The sequence below is a fragment of the Piliocolobus tephrosceles genome, chromosome 1, assembly GCF_002776525.5.
Source record: "Piliocolobus tephrosceles isolate RC106 chromosome 1, ASM277652v3, whole genome shotgun sequence".
Classification (NCBI taxonomy): Eukaryota; Metazoa; Chordata; class Mammalia; order Primates; family Cercopithecidae; genus Piliocolobus; species Piliocolobus tephrosceles.
This window is the reverse complement of record NC_045434.1, coordinates 168,674,982-168,698,493: the sequence shown is the minus strand read 5'-3', so window position 1 is coordinate 168,698,493 and position 23,512 is coordinate 168,674,982. Positions and strand designations below refer to the sequence as shown.

Below are 23,512 nucleotides of genomic sequence, written 5' to 3'. Positions count from 1 at the left end.
GGGGGCGGGGACCATCGTAGTGGAGCCTGTGCCAGGTGAGGTACACAGTGTCAGGCGTGTGTACGGCCCTCACCACCTTCCTCAGGGAGTGCCTTCTAACGCCTTTCACAGAAGCCGCAGCTGAGGCTCGAGGAGGGCCCGGTTTTCTGGGTCCCCCTTGCAGCCCCTTCAGGCTGCCTCTTCATGGCTCTCTGCTCACACTCACAGCCGCGATCTTCCCCTGCCTGTCAGCAGCCCCTCCGTACCCTCAGCTCATCCCTGAGGCCCCTCTTCTCCATTCCCACTCCCGCTGCCTCTGTGCCACCATTGCTTTCCACTGCCTTCCGGCCTCCCCCTCCCCAGCCTGAACCAGGCCCTGGCTCAGGATCCCATCCATCCAGCACCCCACAGTCCACCCCACCCCTGCAACACTGCCCTGCGTCCTCATCCTCAAACCTGAGCACATCACCGCTCAACACTCTTCAGGTTGAGTCTCATCCCAGGCTTTGGGATCTGGACCTGGTGACATCTCTCCCAAGTTCGTCACCCCACATGATGATTCATGTTTCCCAGAACACCCCAAGTTCTCACCATGCCTACCTTCATTCTTGCTACTCCTTCCTCCCAGCCTCTCCACTCATCCAACTCCAGCCTCACCTTGGAGGTCTGGCTTAGCCTCACCTCCTCCAGGAAGCCTTCCCTAATATCCTCCCGGCAGCCACACCCCACTGGGCTCTCCTCTGGGCTCCACAGCCCTTCTGCTTCCTTGCCACACACCACTGGCCCCCTGTGTGGTCGGTCTTCCTCTCACAGTGAGCATCTCCAGGGCCAGAGTCATCCGCAGCCCCAGCACTGGGCCCAGGGCCTGCCCACAGGGGTTCCATAATTGAACACCGAATAAATGCGTGAATGAATGGCAGAAGGAGCCCAGTAATAATAGGAGCAGTGGGCCACAAATGTGGCGATGAAGCCAGGCTGGCCCCAGGCGCAGGCAGGCCAAGGCCAAGGCTGCAGCCAGGAGGAGGAAGGGCAGGGAAGGAGGAAGGTGCTGGGGCCAGGCCTGCGGGGACAAGGTGATCAGCAAAAAACAGCAGGGAGGGCAGGAGGGCGGGGCTGTGAGGCATCCCCTCTGCTCATTTGCAAGAAAAACAGATTTTGGCAGATCATGGTCCAGCAATGAACACATTCACCATTTCCAGTCAATTAAGTGGCCACAATGAGAACCACACAATGAGAGGCGCAGGAAGAGGCTGCGTCTCTCTGCAGTCGTCCTGAAGTACAGGCTCCCAGACAGCCCCGCAGGCCGGCCAGTGTCACAGCTGCAGTGGCTGGAGATGGGTATGGGACCCAGACCAGCATCTGTGGAGTGCACGCCGCGGGCAGTCTGCTCCCAAATGCACAGATGAGCCAAGGAGACGCCAGAGTGAGGCCCTGAGGAGGCCTGGGTTCCATTCTGGGTGTGGCAGCCCAGAATGCAGGGGTCGCTGGGAGGGGCCGTAGCGCTTTCCCAGGGTCCTCCAGTGGGGAGGAGGGACTGCATGGAATGAGGCATTCAGAGGCCAATACTGTCTACTCAGGCTTACCGCAGGCACCAATGGAATCATGCACAGAAAGTGTGTGGAATGCCGTCCGCAGTCAGTGTTCCCTGAAGGTTGGCTATTTTCATTATCAGTAACAAGCAGATAGATAGTGTGGGACACTTGCCCTCCCTGTCTCCCCCCCAGAGCCCCCCTTGCTGCCCCAAGAGGACTGGCCTGGTGTACATACCCATCCCGGGTGCCCTCAGCCATGGGCAGAGGGGACAGATGGTGGTGGGAACTGGTGGTGGCATCCAGCGGGTGGTGCCTAGAAGGTACATCGTGCGCTGGGGGCAGGAGGCCTGATGCGAGTCCATTATGGGGGGTGATGGAGCCAGGATACACACCTGCAGGGAATAAAACAAGGCTCACTGGCCTCTGGCCACTCCCTAGAGATGGCTGTGATGGCCCAGGAGCTGTGTGCGCCTGATGATAGAGAAAGAAAGACAAGAGGGAAAATGAGCAACGTTGTATCACTGGAAGTTTAGGGGCCCCAGTAAGGGAGGTACTGGCCCCACTCCACTCAGTTCAGCCCTGCAGACCCTGGCTAAAGGGCTGTGTCCAGGGCTGGGGTTCACCCTGATAGCAGAGGTGGACTGGCAAGGGGCTGTCAGAGGCATGGGGTGCTCAGGGTGTGCGTGTGTGTGTGTGTGTGTGTGTGTCTGTTTTGAGATGAGAGCATGTATAGGGCAGGCTGCCTCAAATCTCTGTGGTGCTGTTCTGGAAAAGAAGGAGCTTGTTCCATGTGGTCCTGGAAGCAGAGACCCAGGAATGGAGAGAAGCTTGAGAGCAGACAGCAGCCCAGGGCACTGCAGTGCCTTCTAATGGGCAGTGCTGCTGCAGGGCAATGGGCTGCCCTTGCACAGAATAACTGCCTCCCCCAGAGATATGCAAGCAGAGCCGGGGTGTCCACTGTGAAGGCTTCCAAAGAGAGATGACTGCACTAGCTGGGTGGCACCTGGCTTGGGAGACCTCTGAGAAGGGCTGCCATGGATGGTTGTATGGGCTGTGTACTGAACAAGGGTCCCAACTGAGGAGTCAGCCACATTCTAGTCTCAAATTCTAAACCTTCAGAAGACACCTGCAGGGTGATGCCACTTTTTATCATCTTTTACCCCCTAGAGTCCTACCCTTGTTAAGATAGGGAGGCTAATAAATCAATGGGGGACATGAGGTCACAGTCAGATGTCGCTCCAAGGGCCCAACTGAGGGTTTGGAGTTGGTGAACCCAGCACTCCCCAAATGCCTTCACCAAGAAACCCTAATCGGAGTAGGAAATAAACTACTCTGGGACTGGAGCCTAGGAAAGACACAGCAAGAGTTGTAAGTTTTTGATGTTCCCTATTTTATCTAAAAAAAAAAAAAAAAAGATGAATGAAAGGCCTGCATTCCAGGCCACCACACCCAGAATGGAGCCCAGGCCTTCTTGAGCCTTGCTGTGGCTTCTCCGGGGCTCATCTCTCTAGGGAATGGCCAGTTTTGCATCCCTTCTTCAATCTGGCCATGTTTATTTTAACAGCAATTGACATCATTTTCTTTGCAGTCCATGCATCCAGCAGATGCCCTGGGAGGACTCTGTGTGACCTGGGGGCTGGCCCGGGGCTGCCCTCATGGACTCTGTGTGACCTGGGGGCTAGCCCGGGGCTGCACTGATATGGTGTTGGCCAGTGTGCACCAGGGCAGCTGTTAACATGCTGAATAGCACTCTGGTTACCATGGATCCAGAGCAGTGCTCTTATTACACCATAAGGACCAATCTGAGAATACACCAGTCTCCTTTCATGGATGGGGTAAGGGAAACTTTTACCTTCTCAGTTGGTTGGGGTTCCAAGGCTAGCTCATACCAGGCTCGCCCCTTTGGCCCAGGCCGGCAATTCAGGAGGCTGCTGCAGGGAATGGAGCAGGGCTGTGGCAGGGACAGCAAGCTCAGTGCCTCAGGCAGCATGGCAGGGAGCAAAATAAATGAAACTGCACGGATTAATGAGGGGAGCAGCGGGGCCTGTGGCAAAGGGGAGAGCACACGTCCCAGAAAGACCTTCACATGGAAACCGTTAAAAACAAACCAACCAACCAACAAACACAAACAAAACAAGCCTGTAATCCCAGCGCTTTGGGAGGCCGAGGTGGGAGGATCACTTAAGGCCAGGAATTCGAGACCAGCCTGGCCAAATGGCGAAACCCTGTCTCTACTAAAAATACAAAAAATAGCCGGGCGTGGTGGCGTGTGCCTGTAGTCCCAGCTACCTGGGAGGCTGAGGCAGGAGAATGGCTTAAACCCGAAAGGTAGAGGTTGCGGTGAGTCGAGATGGTGCCACTGCACTCCAGCCTGGGCAACTCCGTCTCAAAACAAAACAACAAAACAACAATAACAAGCAAAAGGTGCCCCTGTGCCTATGAGGCCAAAGAGTTTGCAACTCCCGGCCTGGAGTTAGAGCTGCAAGCACCCTACGTTACATTAGATCGTGTGAGATTCTACTATCAAAATAATTACCATTAATTAAAAACATACTATGTGCCAAACTGTCCACATTATCTAGTTTAACCAGCTTGACAAACGTCAGTAGGGAAGATAATATATTCCATTTTAAGATAAGGAAACTAAATATTAACAAGTTGAACGACTGGTCCAAAATCACAGAGTAGGCGGCTTGTCAGGCCCATCTTCCAAGCAGTGGGGAGAGAAAGTCCACTTGAGGCCCTGGCTAGGAGTGGCTCCAGCTCAGGTGATGGGCTGGATACCCGGCTGAGGCCTCAGCTCTGGGACAGGCGTCACTGCTGGCTGCTGTGAGACCCAGGGCCTCTGGGCTGCCGTCCTTACAGCTCCCTGCCTCTGGGACTCTGCTCCCAGGCCTAGCACCACCTGTCTGTCCAGCCACTGCCTCCCTCCCCAGCTGGGGGAAGGCGCCTCAAGCAGTGTCTGTGGAGGGAGCCTGGCGAGGAGCTGCCCGCGGTTTGAGCCACTCACCACTCTCCTTAGCACCTCTTCGCCTGCCATCTTGAACCAATTTGGGGGCCTGACAGCTGGGAAGGCTTAGAATCCTGATCAATCCTGCACCTTCTCCCTCAGCCATGCTGACCTCGTGCTTCTCAAGTCCTCACTGCCCATCACATTGCCGTGGATCTGCTCAGGATGGGCCTGGCAGATAAGCTCCCAGGGGTTGGGCGGGGCTCTCCCATGCAGGACAGAGCTGGTGCCTACTGGAGGGAGCGTCCTGCAAGTGGACAATGGAAATTTGGTGTCTCCCTCTGCAGCCCATCCCTCACCCTCTCCCCTCTGTTCTGGACTCTGCTAATCCTCCCTTAGTCCCCTGCCCTTGCCCCTGCCCCGGGGCCAGGTCCCTGCCTGTCCAGTCTCCACACCAAGGACGGACACAGGGTGGGTGACCGAGTGTGTGAACTAGAGATGCTGACCATGTCAGTGAACAGCAGATGGGAATGAAGGAACCACGGGATTGCGAGGGGCAGCGGAAGTGGGGATGCCACGGGGCCTGATGGGCTCTCCCCAGAACGCACCACTTCAGGCTGTAAAGCTGTGTCATCAATCATCAGCCATGAGCGCTTAACCTCTGGCCCTAACATCTGTTCCTTTCTCAGACATCTGCCCTGCGGCCTGCAGAAGAACCCAGCGGGCCAGATCCTGGGGGATCCAGGACCCTGGGCTTCACCTGGCTGGTCCGGCCCTCCCCACTGCATTGGAAGCAGCTCGAGGACGGGTGCTCAGTATAGAAGAGGAGCGGCACTAGCAGCAGGGAGGTGCGGGCTCTGGTTAAGAGGACGGCCTGGGGGCCGGGCGCGGTGGCTCAAGCCTGTAATCCCAGCATTTTGGGGGCCCAGACGGGCGGATCAAGAGGTCAGGAGATCGAGACCATCCTGGCTAACACGGTGAAACCCCGTCTCTACTAAAAATACAAAAACTAGCCGGGCGAGGTGGCGGGCGCCTGTAGTCCCAGCTACTCTGGAGGCTGAGGCAGGAGAATGGCTAATGGCGTAAACCCGGGAGGCGGAGCTTGCAGTGAGCAGCTGAGATCCGGCCACTGCACTCCAGTCAGGGTGACAGAGCGAGACTCTGCCTCAAAAAAAAAAAAACACAAAAACAAGCAAAAAAAAGAGGACGGCCAGCACAGATGGTCTGGGTTCCAATCCTGCCTCTGCCACCTGCTGGCTGTGGCTTGCGTGTGCCTTCTAGGCCGATGTGAGGATGATGACAGTGATGTCCACGCACAGTCCCTGGAACAGCGCCTGGCACAGTCAGTATGTGCTGGCTGTGCATGATTGTAAGGTGGATGAGTATACAGTCATTCTTCTTCCTCACCATGAACTACAATAACAGTAAGATGCTCAGTCACACAGCGTTTATATAAGTGACCGCATCCATGATCACATTTGTTCTCATAGCGAATGAGATCCCTCAGTGCCTGGGAGCGAAACTGAGGCTCAAAGCAGGAAGACACCACTTATTGTCACAGAGCAAGGGCAGCAGCTTCAGCAGGAGTGGCTCCTCCAACCTGTGATGATGGGGCCTCAGTTGACCCTGTTTCTCCTCAGTAGCGTGGGTTCACATCCTACTGCACAGCGTAGTTGGGGATTGAATGAGAGGGTATTTGTGAAGTCAGAAGCCCAAGCAGGTGCTTGAGAGATGGCAACTGCTGGCCCTGTCCCTTCTCGCTGGGACAAGCCTGAGGCTGGCATCTGGGAGAACAAGCTTGCAGCCTGGACTGGCTGCTGACTTCTCTGGATGACTTTAGGTGACTCCTTCTCCTGCCCAGGCCTGAGTCTTCCCAAGGTGAAACTGATGGGGTAGGCACAAGACCTTTGCACTGGGGACAGCACTGCTCCTCTGCGGCAGCTTTCTTTCCGGCTGAATCAGGAAGCAGCTTCCGAGGCCTTCTCAACACGGAGCTCCAAGTGGTCACTGTCATGACCGTTTATTAGGAGCTGGCACTTGAGACACCTTCGTCTCTGGGTTGGATCAGCCCCCCGGTCCCTTCCAGCCCTGCCATTTTAGCAATTCTGATCCTGTGAGAAGCAGCCACGTAGAGGGGTCCTCTAGCTAGACGTGAGGAGGGTATAGACCCTCCCCCAGGCACCCATCTGCCTGTGTCCTCACCCTCGTGGACCTGCCTGAGCACAGACCCCTGGAAAGGGGGACCCATGAGAAAGGCTAAAAGGCTTTTCTTCATGAGGCTGTTTGGCAAGTGCTTTGATATATTTTTAAATCTGTTGCTACTTCAACATTCAGGGGAAAGAATAAAAAATTAGAAAATAAAAAATGTTTAAAATGGTTGGAGTAATTCAAGAAATCCCAGAGGGTGGGCAGAGCTTTCTGCTCTGATATTGTGGTTTCTTTAGGGGAGTCGGGGGTAGAGCGCAAGTACTGTCAGATGGAATCCAAAGTCCATGCTGCCCTTATCTGGGCTGGATGCCCAAGCCTCAAAGCCAGGAATTCCTGCTGCGGCCTGAGACCTGCCCCATGGCCCACAGCTGCTGGGAGGGAGAGACAGGCCACCTCAGCTGGACCAAAGGCCCTTAGCGTCTGGTTGGAGGGGCCTGCAGAGTCCCAGGGGCTCCGGGGGCCCCATCTCTGGGCCACAGAGTTTAGCGATGAGCTGGAAGTGATTTGGGCTAAGTTCCTATCCTCTCAGAGCCTCAGTTTTCTCCTCTGGAGCAGGAGTCAAGGCCAGGGGCAGAATGGGCTCTTCTTGAAGACGGTTCCTCCCTGCGGATGATCCTGGCAGCACGGACCATCAGCAAGGGCACCACAGCCTCTCTTGAGGATGCTCGGGGCAGGGCCGTGGGTTCCCCCAGCCCAGCTCTGCACATGTCCCCATCCTGGGTGCTGGTGACCCCAGAATGAGGCAGACCATGGGCCTCCCTTGAGGAACTCACAGTCTGGTGGGGGAGACAGATGGGCAGACGGGAAGCAGAGTGACAGCTCAGAGTGCTCAGCACTGGGGCAGAGCGAAGCCCACAGGGAGACTTCCTGGAGGAGGGGCAAGGAGGAGGGTCCTGAAGGAAGGGCAGGAGCTACCTTCATGAAGGGTGGGAGCAGAGGGCTGGCTGGGTGTGGACAGTGCCCGGGGGTGGTGGGAGCAGGAGCAGAGAGTGTTCAGGGAACTGCATCCAACACGCCAAGGAGGAGGCCAGAGGCTGCCAGGAGGACCCAGGCCGCACACCCCTTGAAGGCCAGGCTGAGAGGGGTGAGGGCTTCATGCTCTGAGCAATGGGGAACCACAGAAGAATGTGAAGGAACGTCCGCCTAGTTAGAGGAGCCGCAGCGAGAAGATGGATTGGAAATAGGGAGCCAGAGGCAGAGGCAGCCGAGTCCAGATGAGTGAGTGCCTACAACAAGTCAAGCCCATGTGGGCGGCCCACTGAGCATCACTTGTCCTTGACTGTGGGCAGAGAAAGGCCCCTTCTGGGCTATGCCCCTGGCCCTGCCTCCCTGCACACATACCTGGGAGCAGCTCCTGGCCCAGGCCACAGCCACCCTTGCCGTCGCTGGCAGCCAGCTGTGTGGACGCGTGGAGCTGTTGCAGGGCCAAACACTCGGTCAGGACGTCGGCCTCCACGTCAGGGCCTGAGTGCAGCTGGGGAGCAAGCAGAGGGAAAGGAGGTGTTAGTGTGAGACCCCTGCCCACCAGCAACCCTCCCGTTAGGGGACAGGGCAGAAAGGACTGCAGCCCCAGGGCAAGACCCTTCCCTTCACTGTGCCTCGGTTTCCCATCTGTGAAATGGGCTGACTGTGTACATCGTGAAGATGGTGTTAGTCCAGGTCCTTTGAGAAGCAGATGTCAAGACGGGATTCAACATGCAAGGATTTAAATGGGAGATGTGCCATCTGTGAACTGGACGGGCTGGGAGAGCCCAGGGACTGAGAGAGGGAGGCAGGGAGAAGGGGTCAGGTGGGAGCCTCCAGAACAGGGACTCAGGGAGTCCTCAGCAGCCAAGGTCTGCTGGATGTCAGGGAGTCCAGCTCCTCTTAGGAAGGCTCTGCCTCAGTGTCCCTGCTAGGCCTGCCACACTGTCATTGCTGGGAGCAGCCTGTGGCAGGTGGGGCCTCAACACACACACAGAATGGTGGCAAAGTGCAGCAGTGGGGCCTCCCATGGGTAGCTGAGGTCTACAGGCGCGTTCTGTGCAGCCGCGCTGGTGAACGGATGCGGTAGGAGTAAAGCGCAATAGATGTGCAGCCAGCCTCCCCCAACCCCGCCCCAGCTCTTTCTTCCTTCCTTCTTGGTACAAGGTTCAGTGGAAATAGTTCAGGGCTAGGGATGAAGAGCTGGGCTCAGATCCCATCCCACCTCTTCTTACTCCCTGTGTAATGCTGGACAAATAACACAACCTCTTTGGGTCTTGCCTACCCAGCCTGTAATAAGCAGCAACAGTCACGCCTCACCCCAGGCCATAAGGAGTAATGAGACGATGGCTGGGGGCAGCTGGCCGAGCCCCATCTGGTCACCCCGTCGTGGGCACGATGGATCCATATATGGACTTGAGGTCCCTTGGCTAAGGGCAAGCCTGGGCTGGGGTGCACCCAGTAACCCAAGCAAATCTTTGGCCAGCAACCCTTGGCTGTTCCCAGACAGTCACCTCAGAACATCTTCCAGAGCCAGAATGGGAACAGGGTGAGGCCTTCAGGACACTGGGCGATGACACCCTGGGGCAGGCACCTGGATGGGAAGGGCCACTTCTCTCAGGGAAATCTGAAAGCTTGGCTCATCCAAATGCTCATCTTCTCCAGGACAAAACAGACCCAGAGAAGGTGAGAGCCCTGCCCCACATCACACAGCAGCTGAGAGCTTTTCCGCCCTCCCAGGCCAGCAGGGCCAGGCCCAGGCTTAGAGAAGGCGTGCCCAGCCTCGAGATGGGCTCTCGGCTTCCTGACCCAGCAGCTGTTTTCCATGTAGATTAAGTTTCTGGCAAAAGAGAGCCAAGGCATGTTCTTGTAGACCGCAATGTCGATCGGATTAGGAGCAGCAGGAGAGGAGAATTAAGGAAGAAAAGCATTTCTAATTCTCTCTGAAACGCAGCAGGGCTGCCAAGGATTTGTCATAATACAAGGGTCGCTTTACCCAGAAAGATACATCATCCCTGATGGCTCCTAATGGATGCTTATTGTTGGAAAGTTTGCAGATCTGTGGCCCCAAGTCCCCAGGGGCTCAGTGCGAGCCAAGCATGGGGCCTGGGAAAGCCAGGACAGGATTCTGGTCCTCGGGCACTGGTCTGCCTGGGACAGAAGCCTCCCTGGTGTGGCGCTCCAGTCTACTGGAGCCTGGGCCATTCCCTGTCCCCACTCAGGCCCTCAACCTGAGAGCAGTGAACGGAGCTCAGGCCCTGGAAGCAGACAGGTCTGGGATGGATCCTGGCTCTGGCACTTCTGGGGTGCATGATGCTGGGCTGGTTTGTTAACTCTCTGAGCCTTAGTTTCTCCATCTCTAAAATGAGTGTTTCATGACTCTAGTCCCCACATTTTGGGAGGCCAAGGTGGGAGGATTGCTTGAAGTCAGGAGTTTGAAACCAGTCTGGACAACAAAGTGAAACCTCTGTTTCTACAAAAAAATATTTTAAAAAACCAAAAAAGCCAGGAGCAGTGGAGCATGCCTCTAGTCCCAGCTACTCAGGAGGCTGAGGCAGGAGGATCACTTGAGCCCAGGAATTGGAGGCTGCCATGAGCCATGATCATGCCACCGTACTCCAGCCTGGGTGACAGAGTGAGATTTTGTTTCTAAAAATAAAATAAAATGGGAATTAAAAACAGTGCCCACACCTACGGTTGTGGTTTCTTTCTTTTTTTTTTTTTTTGAGACAGTCTTGCTCTGTCGCTCAGGCTGGTGTGCAGTCCAACTCCTGGGCTCAAGTGATCCTCCCACCTCACCCTCCTGAGTAGCTGGGGAGCTAGGGTTATAGTGAGGCCTAAATGAGATACAGGATATGAAGCCCCAGGAACAGTGCCTGAGCTGCAGAGGCACCTGGGCTAAAGCACATCCCCTCCCTCAGGGAACCTGGGGGTGGTGTTTCACCAGAAAGCTCATGGCGCAGGCTTTGACCACATCCCTCTCTGCTCCACAGCTTCCAATGCTCCCCACTGCCTGCAGGCTGGAGACTGCTGTCCCCTCCCATCCTCTTTCCCACTGAGGCCCCTTGCTCCCAGCACCCCATCGCTGTCTCCCTATCCCAGGGCCTGAGGCAGCTGCTTCCTCCAGCCTGCAGGCCTCTGCTCTGTTTCATTCCTGGCCGTGTCCACAGTTCACAGAACAATGCTTGGAATACAGTAGGTGCTCTGTAAATCTGGTTGAACCAATAAATGTGATCTTCCCACTCTGCCCTCCTCTGTCATGCTGGTGTCCCCAAGTTGGCCCCTGGTGTTTCTTTCACCCCCACACCCTCCCTGGCACTTAAGGACCTTACTCCCTGGCCCCAGAATTCCATAGGAGTGCAGGCGTGAGTTAACCCAGCCAGGTGGGCTCTGCCCCCAGCTGCAGTCCTGTCCCTCCTGCCATGGCCCAGTCCCTCAGGAACTCACACATGGCTTGTCCAAAACAGCATCCCCAACCCATTTTCTACACGGCCCTCAGGGTCACCTCTCGAGATACCATGTCCCTGCTCTGCTTAACAGCCCTCCATGGCGCCCACTGTGCCCTGGACATAGCGCGGCCCACACCACCTCTCCTCACTGCGCTGCTCGGCCCCGAGAGAGGCGTGCCCACTGGTCCCGCACACAGTGGGCTGCAGGCTTCAGCCCTTGCTCAGCGCGTCACTCTGGGGAGCGTTCTTCTGAATTCACCAGCCAAACACTTAGTCCTTCCTCAAGACCAGTGAACACATACACCAGTTTCTGTTGTGAACTTTTAAATTTGTGCCAGGTACAGTTCTAAACCCTCAGCATAAACCATCATTTACTCTTGACCACAGCTGTCTAAAGCAAGTCCTTTGTTGTCCCCTCTGATGGCTGAGGAACCTGAAGCCCAAAGGCACGTGCCTGGGTACACAGCCAGCGGAGGCGAGCCCGGCGGGCCCACTCCACGCTCGCACCCCTAAACACTGCACCCACGCCTGATGCCACTTCCTCCACGGACCTTCCTGCTCCCACCCAGAGGGGCTAAGGCCCCCTCATCTGTGCCCTGACTTTTCTCTGCACAACTCTCTCGCCATCTTAATGACATGAGGTGGAATCATCTCTTTGTGTCTGCCCTCGCCTGCCAGGCCACTGAAAGTGGGGCTGTGCTTTTACATTTCTGCATCTTCTGTGCCCAGCACAAGGCAGGACATCATGTGTTTACCACACAAGCTGTAGGGGGTGCACAGACGCATGGGGCGAGGAGCTGGTGGGCAGTCTGTGGGTGGTAAAGGGCTAGCTGTAGGTCAGCAGAGACATTCAGGGCAGGTGGGAAGTGGACAGACAGACGGACGGACGAATGGATGGACGAACAGTGGCATACAGGGCAAATGGGTGGGCAGATGCACGTGTCGAGGGTGGGCACCTGGCCTGATGCGGTGCAGGCAGCTATGAGGCGGGAGGGGCCAGATGAGGAGGGCTGGCTTACCTTCTTACGCACCTGCTGCTCTTTGGCGGAATGGGCCTTGACATGCTTGCGGAGGGAGCTGGGGTCTGTGTAGCGCTTGGAGCAGCCAGGGATCTGACAGGCGTACGGCTTCTGTAACATGGGCGGCACAGGTGGGGTGAGTGAGGCCCATCCCTACAGGCCACGGGCCTTTGTGTGACCTGCTGTGGGGAGGTGACCAGGCGAGGGGCTGGCTGCAGGCCAGGAGTGCTCTGCCTCAGACAGCCCGGCCCAGCTATGGGGAAGGTGCCTGGCCTGGGAGCAAAGCAGAGGGTTTGTGTCTTCATTGCACCACCATCCTGGGACCTCAGGTCGGTTGCCTCTCCTCTCTGAGTCCCACTCATCTTCTCTGAAAAATGGGGCCATCTGAGTTCTTCCAGGTCGGACCCTGGCTCTGAGCCAAGTCCACTCCTTGGACCCCCCACAGCTGCAAGTAAGCTTCAGACAGACAGGGAGTGCAGTGAGATGGCTGCTCTGCAGATGAGGAGGAGGAGCGGGGAAGGGGGCACCCACACAGGGCCAGGCTAGGGGGCACTGGCCGCACTTTGCAGGTAGGTGCAGGGGTACCGGACTGCTCTAGGGGCCACAAGAAACCCAGGTCCTCCTGCCAACAGCTGTGAGAGGCTGGAAGCACGGCTGGATCTGAGAGAACATAGGGCTGGGGAGTCTGGTGAGACTGGGGAGGTGGGGGGCTGGGGAGGCTGGGGGGCTGGGGCACTAGGGAGGTGGGGAGGCTGGGGGGCTGGGGGGCTGGGAAGTCTGGGAAGGCTGGGGGGCTGGCCAGGCTGGGGGCTGTGCCCCGTGCATGGGGAGTGGACAAGTCTCTTCCCCTCAGGCCCCCATGGCTCACCCAGAATACAAGAAGTGGACCCCAAATCCATCCCCACTGCCCCTCCTGAATTCCTGCCCAGGCCCCGCCCTGCCCTCCAGGCCTCGGGCTCCCCATACACTCACAGTCAGAGGGGAAGGTCTTTCTCACAGACCCGCTGTTGCCTTTGACACCCCTTGGTGGCTCCCTGGTGCTCTATAGGCCATCTCCCGGCACTATAGGCCCTACACCTCCCACCGTGGGCACCTCCTCAGCTCTCCCACAGCCACGTCACCTCCTCTCCAAGCCCTCCTCACACCCTCCACCCCCTCCCCGGGCCAGAGTATCCCCCTAAGCGCTGTCCAACCTCTGTGCTGGGCTTGCTCAGTGTCCCACTTCTCAGCCAGGCAGGGACCTCTCTGATTCATCCCAGGTCTGAGTGACCCGGGGCAGGGGACGCGTGGCTCTAATTGAATCCTGATCTCTCCCAAGGCTTCCACAGGACCCTGCTTGAGGACTCTGGCCGCTGCTGGGGCTTGAAGCTCACAAGGCTTCCCTTTGTGGACATGTCTAGTGCTTCTGTTCTCTCAGAAGCTTCTGCCCTGCTGGTACTGCAGGGGACAGGAGAAGGACTGGAGAAAATGACACCTCTCAGGGTGAGTACCAGGGACTGCCATGTCCTGCCAGACACACCCACTTGGAACTGCCCCCAGAACCTCAAGGCAGCTTCGCCCCTGCTGGACTGAGGAGAGGCTGGGCCAACCTCGGACCCAGGGAGAGGTACCCATGGCCCTGGGACCTCATGAGGGGGGGAAGCAGAAAGAGACGACCATACCTTGGTGCTGCCACGGAGAGTTGCCAGATTAAAGAAACAGAGGAGAGCAAAAAGAGAGAGACAGCAGTGAGAAGCTTGCTGGGGTTGGCCTGAGAGGGAGAGCGGAGGCCTGCCGCGGACGGCCCCTGCTGCCCCCAGCCTGCCCCACCCCAGAGGTAGGCTCCCTCTCTCACACACCATACACACACACACACGCACACACACACCCACCCCACCACCACCACACACCACATACACACCATGCCATACACACCCACGCACCACACACACGCATGCACACACACACGTGCGTCCACACGTGCCCGGGCACACATACGGCCCTGCCCTGTCCCTGTCCCTGAACCGGCCCCAGGACTGTCCCTTGGGGATGCTGATACAAATCCACTCGCTTTCGTCTAAAAGCAAACAAGCTGGCTCTGTGTCTGCAGGCGCATTCGCCTGGAAATGGGCGGCAAGGCCCATCTCTGTGTTTGTTTTTCCAGGGCCTGACGTGTGTAGAACATTCCTCAGGCCCCATTCCCCGTGAGCCCTCAGGAAACCCTGTGGCCGTCCCCAGCCAGCAGCCAAGCCCTGCCTGGAATCGCCATGTGGGCTGCAGCGCTGGGCGGCCTCCCTCCGTCTGTAATGAGGACGCTCCGTGTCTGCTCTGTGTCTGCCACGCGGAGCCCCTGCCCGTCTGCACTTAAAGGCCGGCTCTGCTGGGAGCGCTCCCCTGTGCAGGCCCGGTGCTGAGCACCGGCCATCCACCATCTCCCTGAGCCCACACCCACCCCATGAGACTCATCCTGCTTCGCAGAAGAAGAAACTGAGGCCTATATTTTGCCCAAGATCCCACAGCTGGGAGAGGAAGGAAGCGTGTGCAGGCCTCTGTTAGAATGCCTCCTCTGCTCGGTGGCCTCGAATGGTCCAGTGAAGTGGGCAGGGGAAAGAGAATCATCCCAGTGGGGAAGCTGAGGCCCCGTGCAGGACAGCGGCTTATGTGAATCTGCTCAGGGGATCTGTGCAGTCAGGACTTGAGCCCCATACTGAGAGCCTGGGACACGGCAGGATGTGGTCAGCACCCAGTCAGTAAGAGGACAGACAGGGGAAGGCTGCCCAGTCTATGTGCAGGGCCTCACACCTGCTGCCTCAGCTGACCTCCCTCTCTCTCTGAGGCAGGGATTTTACCTCTCAGGAAGCCCAGGGAGGCCAGGGGCTTTCCTCAGACCTCCAGGACCAGGAGGCAGGGCCACGATTACAGCCCTGGTCTGGTCCTCTCCAGTCTGTTCTGAGAAACTTTCCTGCCCATGGAGAGAATCCCACATTCTACAGTGCCAGAGGGGAGCTGGGGACATAGCTGGCCCCTCTGGAAAGCAAGGCCCTGCCCTGAGAGGGGCCTGACCCAAGGGGCCTCTGGGGGCGGGTGCTGGGACAGCAAACTAGCAACACAGAGCTGCCTGCGGTGTTTATGTGGAGGGCTGGATCCGAGTGGGGTGCTGGGCTTGGCGTCTGCACTTCCCAGGCCTCCCTGGGACCTCTTGGGGAGACAAAGGCCTGAGATAAGCCTGTGGGCTCACTCTGGGCCTGGCCTGACCGAGGCCTTGGGGCTCTGTTCACACACCAAGTAGGGGCCAGAGGCCTGTTGCTTTGGGGCTGGGTCCAGGAAATGCAGTAAGGAGGGAGGGAGGAAGGACGAAGGACAGGGAAGGTGGCCCGAGAGGCATGGGAGGGTGGGGAGACGGTGCAGGGAGGCCTGGCACTGTCAGCGCTGGCTTGTGGCCTCTGGGAGACATAACTGGGGGTGCTGGGGTACAGAGCGTGCCTCTCAGGGCCTGGGTCAGGGTGCCATGGTCCCCTTGGGCTGAAAAGGTGACAAAGGCAGGGAGATTTGCTAGCGCCGCTCCTCACTTCATGTCCGCAGCACAGCCTGTGACAATGAAGCTGAGAAGGGGAGGAGAGCTGGGTTCAGGTTGGGGACGGGGCCCTTCCTTGCCACCCTCACCCCTCTGCTCTGCTGCATCCCCCAAGATGGCTTCCACATCAGCTTTTCCAGCAGAGAGCACTGGACTTGGAGTGGCGCAGCCGGGTTTGCATCCCAGCTCTGCCACACACTGTGGACAGGGCAGATGGCTCAGTCTCTCCGAGTCTCAATTTATGAAATGGGGATAATAGGCCCCATCTTGGTTGATCACCAGGATGAAACTGGGGGCAGTGTGTGTGAGACCGTGGGGCCGGATGTGCAGAGTGTCCCCTGGAGGGCCTGGCCTGGCCTCAGGAATATTGCTTCCCTGCTGTTTTCTGTGCACTGAATCTTTTCTGGGTCTCGGTTTTCCCGGCTCTAAGGTACCTGGCTGGCATCAGAGGCCCGCAAGTGCCCTTTCAGCTCCGACCTCTGCTGTCTCATGGCCTCCAACTCACCCTGGAGGGGTCAGCTGCCCTCCTGGGCCTGTTTCCTCCTCATCTGTGAACTGGATGGGCTGGGGGGCAGCCACCCAAATCCCCCAGCCCTTGACCCACAGAGTTCCCCAAACACCTGCAGGAAGCATAGAGAAGCCAGCCTGGGGCCTGTCCTATGGGTACCAGCCTGGGAACCAGAGCCGTGCACAGCCTCATGGAAGGAGCACACTCACCTTCCTGTGTCCCCTCCCTGGAACCTGTCAGCCACGCCCAGAGCAGTACATGGCTCTGCTGCAGACCTCGGTCTCCTGCGGCACATGGGGGCTGGGGTCCTCCTGGGGCATATGCCCCTCACCCAGGGTCTAGTGTAAGGCCCTGGTCTGAGTCAGCTCTGCCACCATCCAGCTGTGCGACGGTGAGCAGGCACTGGCGCAGGTGTCCCGCTTCCCCAACCTGTCAAATGGCTTAGTGCCTGCCCCTGCCTAGAGCGCGGGGTCCGTATGAGATCCTGGGGGGTGAAGTTTTAGGAAGCATTCTACTAACGGCACATGGAGGGCTGCCTGGGCAGACACTGGAATAAAGCTGTTATCTATGCCTGGCGCAAACAAGGGAAGGGAGGTGGGAAGGGAGCCAGTATCTGGAGGCCTGGGTCACCCGCAGGAGCCTGGAGTCTTAGGCACTGCCCACCTCTGCTCCTCACCTGCAGGGCTCAAGGGACAAAGGACTGCCCTGGAGAGTCTCTGACCTATGTCTACGGAGGGGATGGGAAGAGCAGGGAGCAATCTGCTCTGGGTGTGGCTGACAGGTTCCAGGGAGGGGACCCAGGAAGGTGAGTGTGCTCCTTCCATGAGGCTGTGCACGGCTCTGGTTCCCAGGCTGGTACCCATAGGACAAAGCAGTGCTTCTTAACTGGGGCAGGTTTGCCTCCCCTCACCCCTGGGGACATTTGGCATCAGAGAGTTTGGGTTGTTGCGACTGGGAGTGGGAACATCGCCTCCTCTCTAGTGAAGAAAGGCCAGGCATAACTGCTAAACATTCTAGAATGCAGAGGACGCCATCCGACCCACTGCCCTGCCAAGCATCATCCTGCCCCGAACATCAGCGGCGCTAAAGGGTAAGGCAGGGAGGCAAGGTCTCTGCACTGAATGAGTGGCAAGTGTGCAGCCGTCCTCCACCCCGCCCTGGGCCTCTGCCTGCTGGGCCTACCGTGTCTAGGTGGGTGCGCTGGTGCTTGGCGCGGTCGCTGGAGTTGCTGAAGGCCTTCTGGCAGCCCGGGTGCTGGCACAGGTACGGCTTCTCGCCTGTGTGGCTCCTCAGGTGTATCTTGAGGTTCTCCAGCCGTGAGAAGGCCTTGCTGCAGCCTTCAAACTGCAGGAGAGGCTGGTGAGGGGAACTCCCAGCCCGCTGGACACCCCACCCCTGCATGGAAACTAACCCCCTAGGTCTGCCTGGCCCTAGCACCCCTGCCCCTCCCATCCTGCCTGAGCCTCTGGGAGCTCCGGATCAGCCGCCTGTGAAGTGCTCAGGACCCAGGCCTTATCTGGAAATGCCTAGTGAGTCCAGAAAAACAACACCCCGACTTAGAAATGGGGCACGAGGGCTGGAGAAGAAAGTGGCCTTTCCAGTTCTGGACCTGAAAGGCCCCCCTCTCCAGGGCCATCTGGAAACGATGCACTGCCCTGACCACAGCACAGCATGGAATCAGGACTCTGAGGGCAGGCACGTGTCCCAGCACAGAGAGCTGAAATACGGACGGATCCACAGCCTGGATCTGAATCGGGCTCTGTCCCAGAGAGGCTTTGGGCGGTACTCTTGACCCCTCTGTGCCTTGTTTCCTTGTTTTCAAGCCTGAGACTATGTGGCCACCACTCAAGGCTGACATGAGGGCTCCAGGGCGTAGGACACTGAATGTGGCGGGGTTTGTCTGTCTGGAGCACAGAGTCAGAACGGCTAACTGCTGTCAGAACAAGAGCCACATTTGTAAACTGAAGGGCCCTGCATAGATCCTGTGGCTCTGTGATCATATACAGCCCTCCACACCTCTCTTTAGGCCCACCCCATGCCCTAGATCACAATTTCCAGCCTTTATTCATTCAAGTCTCTCAGCAAGGAGTGTCCCCTCTTTCACAGCCACCTGCCAACCTCCCTCAGCCTTCAAAGTCAGCTCAAATGCTGCCCAGTGGAGGCAGCAGCCTCTGGTCCTTCAGTGTGATGAGCTGCTCCTTCTGGCTTCTCCCCATCTGTCCCTGTCCCAGCCAGGCTGATGTTCTGGCCACATGCTTGCATGGGTGGGAGAGGGGACCAGCGCTGACGGGCGCCTGCTACATCCAGGTGTGGTGCTGGGTGTTGGACACACAACAGCTGTGAAGTATATGGCATTAATGTCCCCATCTCAGAGATGGAGGCTTCATGTGGTCAAGTGACCTGCCCAAGGTCATAGGGCTGTGACATGGCAATGACAGGGCTCAGGCCAAGTCTGATGCCAAAGGCCAGGTGGCTCTGCTATGCTAGGGCAGGTGACCCTTGAGGAGGAACGGACCAGAGGAGGCTGGCCCCTTCTCATGAGCCATTGATTTCCTCCGGGGCTGAACAGCCAACCATTAGCACCTAACCCAGATTAGGGCCCATGGGACCCCGCCCCTCAGAACCAGGGGCCAGCATGGGCTCCCAGCAGCAGGTGGCCCAGGATGAGCTGGGAACAGCCATGTTACCCGAGGACTGGCGCTCCCAAAGCCTGCTCTTTACACCCCTTCTCTGGGGCTCATCTGTGGGGAGTAGGGGAGGAGCTGGTTGGGTGCCAGGGTGTGGGCTCATTTCAGACCCTGTGATCCACCTGGCTGATTTTCATGGCCTTGACTCAAGGCTGTTCAGCACATCGAGTAATTTCTGGTGCGAGGCTGTTCACTGGGACAGACTGGCTCCAGTCTGCAGTGAGTGCCAAGATGCAGACAGAACTCAGACACGGGTCCTGCCCTCCGGGGGTACAGAGCCCATGCGGGAGACGCATACATACACACCACCATAAAGCGACGCGGTTGAGCTGTCACGGAGGGAAACACAGGGGCTATGGCCACACAGAGGAGGTGCCTAAGCCAGCCAGGGGGCCGCAAGATGCTTCCACGGGCTTGATGACTGTAGCGAGCTTAGATAGACATGTAGCAGTGTGGAGACACAGGCAGGCAGTTACCCCAACACTGATGCATTTGCCTCATTCAGTCTCTGGCCCTGCCTGGGCCCTGAACTGTGACCAACAGATCCAAAGAAGATAGTGGGGTGACTCACACTGAAGGTCAAGGAAGGGCAGGCTGGGAGGCACCAAAGCATGAAAAAGGTACAGATTCCCTGTGAAGGCCCCTGAGTGGTGGATGTGGGGTTCATCATCTTGCGGGTGGGCTGGGCTCTACTGACAAGGAGTCTGCAGGAAGCTCAGAGGCCAAATAGCGGGGACTCAAATGCCAGGCCAGTGAGCCTGGACTCCACCTTGGGGACAGTGGAGACCCTTCTCCTAAAGAAGGGAAAGGACAGGGTCAGATATGTGCTCTAGGAAGACCCCTCTGGCTGCTGGTGACAAGTGGGGACTGGGGAAGGAGAAAGGAAGACGGCAATTGTAGCAGTTCTAGATGAGGGTCACCAAGGCCCCATCCAGGGCAGAGGTGGCAGATGGAGCACAGGCCAGGGGACAGCTGCTCAGACAGACATGAAAGACACAAGAGACACAAGAGACAATGATGGTCCTGGGACAGCTCCCTCCACGCCTGGCCCCTGGAAGCCCAGCCACAGCTCAGGGCCATGCTCTGCTGGGGTGAGTCCAAGGCGAGCCGTCCACAGCTGGGTTTTAGAGGCTGTTCTGCTTCCTACTTCCAGATGTTGTGCCTTTTCCATGCACCCAAACCAGAAGGAAATCCTGTTTGGGCAGTAAATAGGCTGCAAGCCACCTCCCTTGCTCTCCTGCAATGGCCTTGTGCCAAGCTCATCCCAACGTGAGATGGGGGAGCCCGGGCTAGAGACCGGGGCTTCCTCTCGGCTTCCAGCTCGTGCCTTTGTTCCTCTCTGGCCCATGCAGGGTGGGGAGGTATCTGCAGCAGAGGGCAATAACTCCTCCGGGCTGCATCATTTTCCCGACTAGGGAAGAGTGCTCGATCCGTACATCATCTTCTCCCCGAGGTCTGTGTATTCCTGCCTTGGCTAACCCTCCACTCAGCACAGTTGCTCCTACCCAGCCTCTGTTCGGACTGTCCCCCTCCTGGGACTCCTTCCCTTCCAACTCTCTGACAATCTAATTCATACGTTTTTCAAACACAGGATCTGCCGCTTGGTGTTCGTGGTCTTCCAACATGGACCCAACTGCCTCTCCCATGCAGACGCTCCACACGTGATCTGCAGGAGTGAGACTGTGTCTGAACAGTCCTGAATTCTGTCAGGAATTTCCACGCCCTCAGGCCTTTGCTTCAGTCATTCCCTAGGCCTGGAATGCCTTTCCTTTATTTGCTCATTTAGCAAACATCTACTCCTGTTGCTTAAGCACTCCCTCTGAGAAGCCGTCCTCAACCTTCCCCACTCCCTCCTCTGCGACACCCGTAAGCTTGTGGGGTAGGTTTTCCCTGCACAGCCATGGCCTTCTCCCCATGCCCCCAGGCTGAGAGTTTGAGAGTTCCTTGAGGGCAGCGCTGGTATCTCAATCGTGGGGCAAAGGGTGGGATAGAAGCATGATATGGGGGTTGCTGGGCATGTGGTCCATGCACCCCTGTGAGTACATCGCCTCACCCCAGTGTGCAGCAAGGTACTCCAATATGTGCATGTGCACTGATGCCCGTGCTGTGCCCATGTGTGTTGGCCCAGCCTTGTCCTACTCCCCGCCCCCTGGAACTCTCCAGAGCTGAGCCGCAGGCTGGGGTATAATAAGCAGCTGGCCCGGATGCCCCGATGGGAGTGGCCCGTCCCTCCAGGTGGAAACAGAGATAGCAGCAGATGAAGGGGCACTACCCCGTCAGGACTGGTCTGGGATGAGGATGCTGCAGGCACCCCTGGCAGAGCCAGAGTCATGCCCCATCAGTACCAGCATCCCAGACACGCCAGGGACCTTGAGGGCCTATGGGCTCTGCCTGCAGCTGCCTGCCAAGGTCCCTGTGGTCCTTCCTAGTCAACAACTGCACAGAGGGGGACAACACAGGCACAGAGAGAGGGATGGGAGCGATCATCAGTTCAGTCCCTATTGTGTGCTTGGTTCTGCTGGGCCTGGTGCTGTCACAAATGTGGCATCTTATCTTCTCCACCACCCAGTAAGCAACTATTACTATCCTCACTGACAGATGGGGAGCTGATGCTCAGGGTGCAGCCAGCACAGGGGTTACACACACGGACCCTGGTGTAGACCCAGCCCAGGGGGCACTCTTTGGGTCCCAGAAGCAGCCTCCAATGAGTGTGAGGTAGCCTTTGGGGTGGGCTTGGCTTGAAGGGGCCCCATCCACCGGCTGTGTAGGGCTGAGGGGGCTGCAGGGAGGGAAACCCCCACCACTGGGTTGTGTGGGAGCACAGATGCTGCAGAATGGATGCATGGGGCTTGTTGGAGCAGAAATGCAGCCATCCAGCACGTCGCTGGCTTCGGAACTTGGTTTCTCAGGGGGAGGGAGAACTTACCTTAAAGTAATGGCACCATGACGGAGGGCATCGTAATGATTCCATGGGGCCTGCACCACAGGGAGTACCACTGGGGCAGGGCCTTCCTGACATCCCAGTCGCCTCAGTCTCTACAGTACATTTGTCCTGGACAGACACCTGCTTCCTGCTGCCAGTGTCCAAGGGTACACTGGACCCCCACTGCAAGGGCTGAGTGCCTCTATGTGGGGGGTCAGGGAGGGGCATTGTTCCCCCTGTGCCAGGGGCACTGAAACTGAGCTATGCCACAGGCAGAACTGCCATCTCTCCTAAGAAAAAAAGTGCCTGCAACACGAGGTAAGCCCTGTGGCCTGAAAGCCACCTGTGTACCCCATCCCTCCACTCCTACCTTACCACCCACCCACCCCAACCCTGCTACTGTGCACCCCCCATCCTTCCACTCGCGCACTTCTGGGAGTCACTCACTCATCCTCTCCTCTTTGAGCACACAGGTTCTTATCTTCCTGCCTCACTCAGCTGCCCCTCTGTGTGCCTGGCAGTGTGCTGGGAGCTGAGACCCAAGGGCATCAAAGACCCACAGCTCCAGACACACTGGAATGTGTTCAGAGCCCTAGGAAGGGGCTGACCCGGGGGCTTCTGGCTGGCAGAGGCTGGGGAACTACAAAGGCCTTCACAGAGGAGCTTAGCCCTGACGCCCAGGCAGGGGCTAGAAACACAGAGCCAGGAAAAGCATTCCAGGGAGAGGGCAAAGCATGAACAACAAAAGCAGGGAGGCTGGAAGAGGTGGGATATGTTCTGGAAACAGTTAAGAATCTGTTGAGCAGAGAAGGAAGGGGAGCAGGGAGAGGAGAGGTGAAAGAAGAAATGGGAGTTTTGGGGGCTCCCTTCATTCAAACACATGGGGGAGTGGTTCCTTCTGGAGCAGGCAAGTTTGGGGATTTTTGATCCCAAAGACTTCACAGAAGCCACCCCGTGCAGTGACTGATGCGGCACAGGCTCTTCACTTGAGGGACTCTCGTGCGACTTCTACTGGCTGGACCACCCCGGGTCATGCAGGACTGATGTCCTGGGTCTGAGCTGTCACTGTTTCTTCCATCTACCTTTACTAAGCACCCACCGTGAGTCCAGGAACTGGGCTGGACCAGTGCTGGAGGGTGCAACATGGGTGCCTAGGCCTCAAGCACATATGGCCCTGAGTTGCCGGCACAGGGCCAGCCCACCTTGGGGCCTCTCCATCCCTCATGGTGGGTGGCTGGGTGGGGTGGGGCCCCTGACCTCCCACCTTCTACCTGGATGCTTGAGCTAGGAACATGTTCCCTCCCCTCCCAACCCCTCTCCATGAGCCATCTGGAAAGAAGACTTAAGCCCATAGCTCTGTGTCCCTCCCTGCTCAAACCCTGCATGGCTCCCCAGTGCCTTGACATGTACAGATCCTCACCCTGGCATTCTGGCCAGCATGATCTGGTGGCTTGGTGCTGGCTTGGTGGCATCTGTACCCTCCAACCCCCATACCCACTCCACTGCATTCCAGCTTCAGATCAGCCTGGGTGCAAAGCTGGCCTCCACGTTTCCCGACCCAATGAATCAGGGTGAGCTCATTTCATATCAGAGGCCAGATACCTCAGACATAAGAAGGGGCACACTGTGGGGGGCTCTGTGAACCACTGTGTGCAGAGGCATCAGCGCTCTGACACCGTCTGTCCACGCAGAGAATGTGATGTGCACCTTTTGTTGAGGGCGGATTTGAAACACACTGGCT

The 23,512-nt window shown here is 57.7% G+C and overlaps 1 protein-coding gene across 2 annotated transcripts in view; it reads right to left on the bottom strand.

Annotated features, from left to right (window-relative positions):
- The window catches only part of GLIS1 (GLIS family zinc finger 1), a 239,907-nt gene that overhangs the window by 6,733 nt on the left and 209,662 nt on the right, over positions 1-23,512 (bottom strand). For both annotated transcript variants that reach the window (XM_031935230.1, XM_023186925.1), the window contains 4 exons: positions 17,344-17,505; positions 12,101-12,211; positions 8,011-8,143; positions 1,747-1,903 (listed from right to left, as the gene is read on the bottom strand). In XM_031935230.1, the coding sequence (XP_031791090.1) occupies positions 1,747-1,903; positions 8,011-8,143; positions 12,101-12,211; positions 17,344-17,505 (563 nt within the window). The remainder of the gene's footprint in view (positions 1-1,746; positions 1,904-8,010; positions 8,144-12,100; positions 12,212-17,343; positions 17,506-23,512) is intronic.